This window comes from Microtus ochrogaster, chromosome 16 (assembly GCF_000317375.1).
Source record: "Microtus ochrogaster isolate Prairie Vole_2 chromosome 16, MicOch1.0, whole genome shotgun sequence".
Classification (NCBI taxonomy): domain Eukaryota; kingdom Metazoa; phylum Chordata; class Mammalia; order Rodentia; family Cricetidae; genus Microtus; species Microtus ochrogaster.
The window spans coordinates 59384842-59393784 of NC_022018.1; the positions used below are offsets into that span (position 1 = coordinate 59384842).

General features: G+C 47.2%; 1 protein-coding gene across 1 annotated transcript in view; it reads right to left on the reverse strand.

Moving 5' to 3' along the window:
* Positions 1 to 8943, reverse strand: part of Slc28a3 (solute carrier family 28 member 3) — a 51196-nt gene that overhangs the window by 24840 nt on the left and 17413 nt on the right. Inside the window, exons 2-3 of the mRNA XM_013349159.2 lie at positions 2286 to 2375; positions 102 to 187 (exon numbers count right to left, since the gene is read on the reverse strand). Coding sequence (XP_013204613.1) covers positions 102 to 187; positions 2286 to 2375 — 176 coding nt within the window. The remainder of the gene's footprint in view (positions 1 to 101; positions 188 to 2285; positions 2376 to 8943) is intronic.

Consider the following 8943-nt stretch of genomic DNA (forward strand, 5'->3'; position numbering starts at 1 on the left):
AAAAAAAAAAAAAAAAAAAAAAAAAAAAAAAAAAAAAGACAAACACGGAATAAAACACACAGGAAGTAGATGCGGCTGTGTCCTTGGCTTAAGAACTGTACCCTTTTTGACGTTCATCTTGGTCATCATCCTCCATGTCTTCTTTGTTTCCTAGAGACTCCTGCTCAATCGTGATCTGCCTGTCACCCTGGAGATCAAACGTAGAGCAGAGAGGATAATGAGAATCCCGGCACCATGGACCCTGGACTCCTTTGCTCAGCATTCAGGCAAAGAATGTCCAACAGTCCTTTTAAAATTATTATTCAAGAAATGGCTCCCCTCATCTACTTCTCAAGCACCTTTTCCCCTTTATAATCATAAGAAATTAGGGATCATACACCCCACCCCTATCACCACCATTTTTTTTTTTTTTTGAAAAGGGAACATGTTTGTAGTTCTGATTTTGTTCCCGTTTCTGCTGTAATCATTCAACCCCAGACACCAGCTCTGGTTTTAGGAAAGGCTAAATGAAGTTAACCACAAAGGCTGTGCAATTCTCCCTTTATGTTGAACCGTCTCATTTCCAGAGTCCTGAAACCAAACCAAGGCTTTGCTTGCAGATACGAGCACCGCCTCATCCTTCAAGAGCTGACAGGCTCCCCTTGGGACTCACAGGAGTGTTGCCTTCCCCGAACAATTTAAGGGTAACGTGCACCCAAGCCACTTTTCATTGACAGTTTTTCCAGGAACAGTATAAACTTTCTCCCAAATACCCATGGCCTATTCTGTTCCCAGAGTAGCTCCTTCTCTCCATCCCACAATAACTCTTCAGCTGGTGAAGCTGATTACTGTATGTAGCTGGGAAACATTCAGGTGGACTAGCTCTATTACAGCCTGTAAGCCACTCTAATAAATCCTATCATCCATCTATCTATCTATCTATCTATCTATCTATCTATCTATCTATCTATCTATCCATCCACACTCTCATTTTGTGAGTTTTATTCCTATAGAGAACCCAGGATAACACATGAGTCACTTTCTGAAGTGCTCAATCTATGTTTGGATAAGATCTTCACTGCTGTAGTATTGTATAGAACAGTGTCAGTGCCCTAAAACTCCTGTTGCTCACCCCCACTTTCTCCCTAAGCACCGGAAACCACTATCTCTGCACTCCTTCATGGCTTTGCCTCATCCAGGATGCTGCTGCTGGGGGTGGTGTGGTGTCCCCATCTTAAACTGACTTCTCTCACTCCGTAGTAAGCACTGACAGCCCCGCTAGTTCTCCTCATCACCCCATCATTTGTTTCAGTACTGAAAATCATCGCATCCTCCACTTTACTGATGGGCGTCTGGGCTGCTCCCACGGTTTGCCCATTATGAACTTTTGTTCATAATGCAAGCATCTGTGTGGAGGTTCTCATGTGGACTTGTTTGCTTGCTGGAGGACAGAGTGGCACAAACACGGCACAGCATATTAACTGAGATAAGCAGTAACGAAGATGGGCAGTGTGATCCCCATGGCGACGCGCACAGAAGTGCGTTTGCATAAACACAGGCTATGCACCAGTTCCTTCCCCGTGGATGGGAAAAACAGCTTTCCCCATCCAGTTGTCTGCGATCTCTCCCCGAGTTTCAGGGACTCAGGACTACTTTTCAATGGGTGTTCTATATGAGCAATTGCTTTTGTTTCAGCAACGGAAGACATTCTACCTAAAGCTGCTGATGGAGGTCCTTGCCAGATGCGGTACCCATGCCTGCCACCCTCCTACCTGGGATGCTGAAGTAAGAGGGCCAGGGGTTCAAGGTTATCTTCTGCTGCATATTGAGTTTGAAGGCGGTGTTGGTCACTTGAACATGAGACCCATCCCACCCCAAACAAACAGCAATAAAATAAAAACAATAAATCTCAATCTAAAACAGACACATATGAACTAAAGTCCTTAAGAGTCTCTTGGGCTCCATGGAACCAAGGGAGGGCATCTCACGGGCCTCCTTCACCTTAACGTTCAGGTGCTTGCTTTTTCTGCCAGGTCTCATGCCAGGCTGGCCCTGCTCCTGCCTCTGCCCCCTGAGTAGCTGGGGCTACAAGGATGACCTCACATGCTGGCCTGAGACTGGGCTTTGTGCCTCAGGCTGGTTTTCCTTTCAGGGAACTCTGAGGCCGTCTGTAAAAGTGAAGCCTTGCTTTACAGTACGTGTGCTTTCTGGATGACTGCCTTAGACACACTAACCACTCTTCATTCACAGGTGGCGGAGTATCACCATGGCAACAGTTCCTCAACCATCCTCCACACCTGCCTTACCTGCTTGGCATCTCCTTGTTCCCTGCTCTGTACGGATCTGCTCCTGACTGCGCTGTTTCCTGGTGTGTTCTGCTCTTCAAAGTCTTCATCCTAAGAAAAATGCAGAGTGGAAAAAAAAAAAAAACAAACAAACCCACAGAGTCAGAGCCCAAATACAATTGTCCTTCCGTGACCATTCCAGGAAGGGTTGTGAAAAGTGGCAGGTGGCGGGCTTTGGTGTTCTTGTGAGGTACCTGATTCAAGGAACCATGAGCTCATAAGGAAATGAATGAAGTTTTTAATTTTATTCTGATGGGAAAGATCCGCGTGTATTGAGGAAGTTACAGCAGCTTCCCACTGTTGGCCCTGACTGCAGAGCCAGTATCAGGGGACCTGGGTGGGGGACCTAACACTTCAGCAGGGAAAGTCATCACCTAGCTGAGGGACCATCCTCAGGAAGGCAGACCCACCTTTAAACCATGCTTTAAATCATAGGAGAAATGATTATCCCTTGAATAAGATAAGGTACTTTTCCTTCCTCGAGTTCCCACGCGGGAGCCCCAGCTCACAGCTTCTGCACGTCGGAGTAATTCTGATTAGCGAATGCCGCCCTCTCCTTTCCACGTCGCTAACTCGCCTGGCTTCTCTCTAAAGCTTCCTTCTTGCAGCGTGTTTGCCCACATGTTGTTCACCTTCATGCCCGTTTAACTCTACCTGTATGGCCTCTCTCTCTCTCTCTCTCTCTCTCTCTCTCTCTCTCCCTTCTGGGTAGAAGCGGAGATTAACAGCTCAGTGCCCTGGGGCTTCAATTTTAAACTTCAATTTTAAAGTTTTAAAAATAAAACTGTTCTTGTGGGTCTGTTCTTAAGTAATCTCTCCCTCCCTCCCTCCCTCCCTCCCTTTCTTCTTCCTCCTCCTCCTTTGTTTTTTGCAATCTGTTCTCACTGTGTGGCCGCAGCTAACCTGGAACTAGCTAAGTAGACCAAGTTGACCTTGAACTCACAGAGATCCTCCCTGCCTCTGTCTCTTGAGTGCTGGGATCAAAGGCGTGCACCACCACTGCTCTCATCTTTAAATTCTTATAAAGAGACTAAGACCCCAAGACCTCTGTGGCACCTCTAGTGGCCCTCAGGAATTCCTGGCGTGGTATAGAAGGAAATGAAACGGGCCGTTGTATACAAAGCACAGGAAGGGGGCCGTTGCACTGAGAGTCCTCTGGGGACTCTTTATTGTTCTGCAGTCAGGTTCCAGGATCCCAAATTACATGCGTGCATAAAATCAGGGTCCCTAATTTAAAGGTGCAATACGTGGGGAATGGAGGGGAAGACTTCAACATGGGCCTGACCCCTAACCCTAAGACCAGGGGGAGAGCGTTCCCTCAATACACTAACTTTCTCTGGACCTTGGGGTTCTGTCTGCTTGGAGTTTTGTTGTCATTGTTCCTTTTGATTTTCAACTTTGTGTGACACTCCGTGGATCGTATGGTTCTAAACGCCAATTTCTGGTTCTTTCCAGAACCCAGAGATTTTCTCCCCGGAGGAGCTTCTTTTCTTTTAAAGCTTCAGCCTTTGGATGCTGGCCGCTCCTGCCACCTGCTGGCAGCATCGGGAATCTCTGCTGGGTCCTCGTATCTGGTGTGTGTGTGTGTGTGTGTGCTGTTGCATGCTGCTTTGCACGCTCACAGAGAACCCTGATGGGGTTTTCCCTCGTATGCTGGGATTGTCCTGTCCAATGGACTCATGCCTAGGTCTTCAAATTTCCAGGAAGAAAATCTCCTCCCATTCGAGGGTTTAAAACAGAAATAAGGGGTCACTGTGGGTGTAGGTAGGTGAGTGGAGAATGACCAGCTTTTCTCTTCCTCTTCAAGTTGGAACTGTGGGCCTGTTATGCAGGCTTTTAGTCACTTTTAGCTACCATTTCTTTCTGTCTAATAAGTGGGACTATTGACACCTTTGTTCTTCATACCTGTGAGCACGCCTGTTCTCAGGGAAAACAGTGTCTTCCAGGACACTAACTGGGGGAAGCTGTGGGAATCACATGCATGGCTCAGAGAAATGAAGTGCGGGCTGAAAACACTCATACGTATAAATTAAACTTTAAAATGTATTTAAGATATCAAGATATTGATGATTTACTTTCACTAAACATATTTAATGATATATTAAAATATATTTATGATAGAGCATATATACATCTCTATTAACAGTTGTACTGTCTGGTTTTGTGTATCAACTTGGCACAAGCTAGAATCACTAGACGAAGAAGCCTCATTGAGGAAATGCCTCCATGAGATCCAGCTGTAAGGCATTTTCTCAATTAGTGATCAGTGGGGGAGGGCCCAGCTCATGATGGGTGATGCCATCCCTGGGCAGGTGGTCCTGGGTTCTAAGAAAGCACGTTGAGAATTTTTGTGAGTTCGAGACCAGCCTGGTCTACAAGAGCTAGTTCCAGGACAGGCTCCAAAACCAGAGAAACCCTGTCTCGAAAAAAAAAACAAAAACAAAAACCAAAACCAAAAACAAAACCAAAGAAAACACGTTGAGCAAGCCATGAGGAGCAAGCCAGTAAGCAGCACCATCTGTGGCTTCTGCATCAGCTCCTGCCTCCAGGATTCTGCCTGACCCTGTCCTGACTTCCTTCAGTGATGAACAGTGATGTGGAAGTGTAATAAACTCTTTTCTCTCCAAGTTGCCTTTTGGTCATGGTGTTTCATTTCAGCAATAAAAACCCTAACTAAGAGAAGAGTGAGAAATAAAAAAGGAACAATGACAACAAAACTCCAAGCAGACAAAACCCCAAGGTCCAGGGGAAAGTTAGTGCATTGAGGGAACGCTCTCCCCTGGTCCTAGGGAGCATGCTGTGATTCCCTCTGGCCCATGTTGATGTCTTCCTCTCCTATCCCCCTCTTATTGCGTCTTTACATGAAGAAACATTTACTTAAAATGTTTTCTGGGCATGTGGCACACACCTTTAATCCCAGCAGGGAGATAGAGACAGCCTGCTCTACATAGTGAGTTCCAGGAAAGCCAGGGCTACATAGTTAGATCCTAGTTCAAAAACTTACTGATTATCCTTATGAATGCTTTGCTTCATGTATGTGTGTGCATCGTGTGTGTATGCAGTGCTCACAGCAGCCAGAAGAGGGCCTCAGATCCACGGAACTGGAGGTGCAGGGAACCCAGTAGTCCCTCCTCTGCAAGAGGAGCCGGGGCTCTTAACCTCTGAGTAGTGTCCACAACCCCTAAGAAACAATCGTAAGTGGACACAGCTGTGCACAAAGAAACCCTTTTATTTTATTTTTACATAGCGGGGCATCTTGGTTTTGTCTCTGGAGCTATCCACACCACAGTCTGGAAAGTACATTGGAAGTGTGTAAATGTGTCCGGGAGCAGAGCTTTCAGCCCTGGGGTCATTTGCACTGTGATCACTTAGGTTCTGAAACAGCAAGGGACCAGTTTGAACATTCTTCTGAGTTTTTAAAATCCTATTGCATAATTCCTCCGACAGGATTGCTTTTACCCACTGGCATTCACAAGTCCTAGTTATGTTTATATGAACGGCGTGGCTTCCCGCACCAGCGTGTTGCTGTGCAGTGTCCACTTGGGGGCTCCACTCACAGAGCTGTGGGGACAGTGGCTCCTAAGCTCTACTTCAGCAGGCTCCGCCAGTAGGACCGGCTTAGGAATCAACATGCTGAAGTGCTGGGCAGACAGGCAGGCATCCATAGTCTCTGTCCTCACCAGCGGCTTTGGGCTCCGCCTCCCAGACACAATACGAGAAGATGGGAGTTTTCAGGAGAAGCTCCTGGTTTCTGGTCAAAAGAGTAGAATCCGGGGCCAGAGATAACTCAGTACTTAAGAACACTGGCTGCTTTTGCAGAGGACCTGGGTTCAGCTCCCAGCATCCACAACATGCCTCACAACCATCTATAGCTCTAGTTCCAAGGACTCGGACACCCTCTTCTGGCCTTCATTGGCACCAGGCAGGCGTATGTGCACAGACATACACTAAGGCAAAAATCCATAAAAATCAAATCAAACCAAACCAAATCAGGAACCAACGTTCTGTTGTCCCCAAATGAACATTCTGTACTGTGGCCCTCTCCCTAAGAGCTAATTCATCTGGATCTGCCAATCACCTTGTTAGATCACCCCACTGGATCTGCCAATCGCCTTGTTAGATCACCCCACTGGATCTGCCAATCACCTTGTTAGATCACCCCACTGGATCTACCAATTAATCGCCTTGTTAGATGACCCCACTGAAGGATTTGAAAAGCGTGTTGATCTATGACAGTGTTTGCTTTCTTTGTGACAGTAAAAACGTCAGTGAAGTTATATAGCAGCACGGAGTTTGGGGGTAACCTTACCCCATGTTCCTAGGCTGTTTTTCTACAGAATAAACAACCTCTTCCCCCCTTTTGGTAGGAGTTATTCCCCCCCCACGCCCCCGCCTTTCCTCAAGTCCAAATACCACTGCCATGAAGAAGAAAGCCAAGCAAGTACTGGAGAATGTGCTAACTGCAGGAAACCAAAGAAACACAACCAAGCCACTAGTGATGTCAACTTGATGGGACCTGGTGTCACCTAGGAGACGAGTTTCCAGGGATCCCTGTGAGGGATGGTGTGGAACAGATTAACTGAGGGGGGACGACCCAAGCTTCCAGAGGACAGCACCATGCCCTGGGCTTGGCTCCTGGATTGCAGGAGACATTGTGAGCCAAGCGCCAGTGTTGGAGCTCCTGATGGTGGGTGTCATGTGACCGTTGGCTTCAAGCACCTGCTGTCTTTATGGCCCTGCCACATGGATAGTAAACTGTGAGCCAGGGTAGCCCTTTCCTCGCCTAAGCTGCTTTCTGTGATAGTTGTTTTTGAGACAGGGTCTCTGTGTATCTCTGGCTGTCCTAGAATCCACTGTGTAGATCAGTCTGACCTTGTATGCACCTCTGCTTCACGCAGGGATTAAAGGCATGTTCCAGCAATGGGCCTGCTTGTGTCAGGCTATTTTACCAGAGTACCAGGAAAAGGAATCAGTGTAAAATCTATCCGGGGACACCTGAGAAACAGCGCTGCAGACATCCCGCGGGGTGTCATTGAACTGGCTGTTGTTCTTGACTCAACCTTCCTGTGAACCCAAAAGGAACTCCAGAGTGACCAGTGATGGCAAAGTTGGATGTAATGGCCGTGGGCATGCATGTGTGTGGGCAGCAGTGTGGTTTCAGTCATGTGGAAGTGGCTAATGATAAAAAAGGTCCATGCCCTTAAACCTCAGACCTTTCTCCTGGCCTGTGACAAACTGTTTTGCCCATTCTCCCACAGTAAGAGACCTGAGCAACCACTAGCATGGTACTGAAAAGAGGCAGGTGGATTCCCAAGCTCTTGAGAGTGGGGAGAGCTTACCTTCTGTAGTAAGGCCCCCAGGGCCCCCAAAGGCGGAGAGAATACTTCTCGGCCCAGAACTGACTTAAACCCTCTGCGAAGGTTCAGGAAGGCAGCCTTCCAGTCGGCCAGAGGAGGAGCCTGACTTGAGTAAGTGCGGGTTAGCAAATCCTCCCACCCTTTCCTGCTTTTTGCAACTTCCACACCTCTGACTTGGCCTGAACCTCTCTCTCCCTGTTTCCTCATTCTTCCTCAGAAGGCTAACTCACCTGACAGAAACAGAAAGCCCAAGCCAGCTCACAGAGTGAAGTCAGTCCTCACTGATTTTTACTGATGCCAGTGTCTTGCTTTGTTCTTTGGGGGCAAAATACCCAAAGCTCCGAATTCAGTCTTTCCATCTGACTGATCTTAGATGTCGCTCAGATGCAGCTGGAGGCAGAATCTCCCGTCCACTTACTGCCCACACCACTGACTTGTCTTACATCCCCACCCATAGGGCGACAGCTGAGATTCAGACAGTACAGCAGGTGGAAATTAAGAGCTCATTCCACTTCAAAAAGGAAAAGCCAAGCACAGGAAGCTGATCTCTAATGCTGCTTTAGAACTGACGGAGGCAAATGCCTATTACTCATAATGATTTGGGAGCAAAAACAGTTTTAATTTTCATAAACAATAGATCTGTACAACAAGTCCCACCACTGGCTGTGCTGTTGCCTGTAACACCCAAAACATGACTATAATCTGAAACCCAAATAAACCTTCAACACACAAAACTCAGACAAGAGAGACCTTGTCTCAAAAAGACTAAATAAACAAAAAAATCCCAAACCAAAACCAACCAAAGAAAAACAAAACAAAAACTTAGATACAAGGGGCTGCAGAGAGGATCAGTGGTTAGATCACTTGCTGCTCTTCCAAAGGACCCAACCCTTTTAATCCAAGTATTCACGGTGGTCCACAACTACCTGTAATTCAAGCTCTAGGGGCACCTGGCGCCCTCTTCTGGCCTCCGTGGGAACCTGCACTCATGTGGCATATACTCACACAAGCACACATTAACACACATGAATAAACGTTTATAAAATGGCTAGTTGGGGCAGCACACATTTTTAAACCCAGCATCCAGGAGGCAGAGACAGGTGACTTTTAGGCCGTCTAGGTTTACATAATGAGCTCCAGGCCAGTCAGGGCTACATGATGAGACTCTGTCTTGAAAAATAAAAAAAATAAGCCGGTCGGTGGTGGCGCACGCCTTTAATCCCAGCACTCGGGAGGCAGAGGCAGGCAGATCTCTGTGAGTT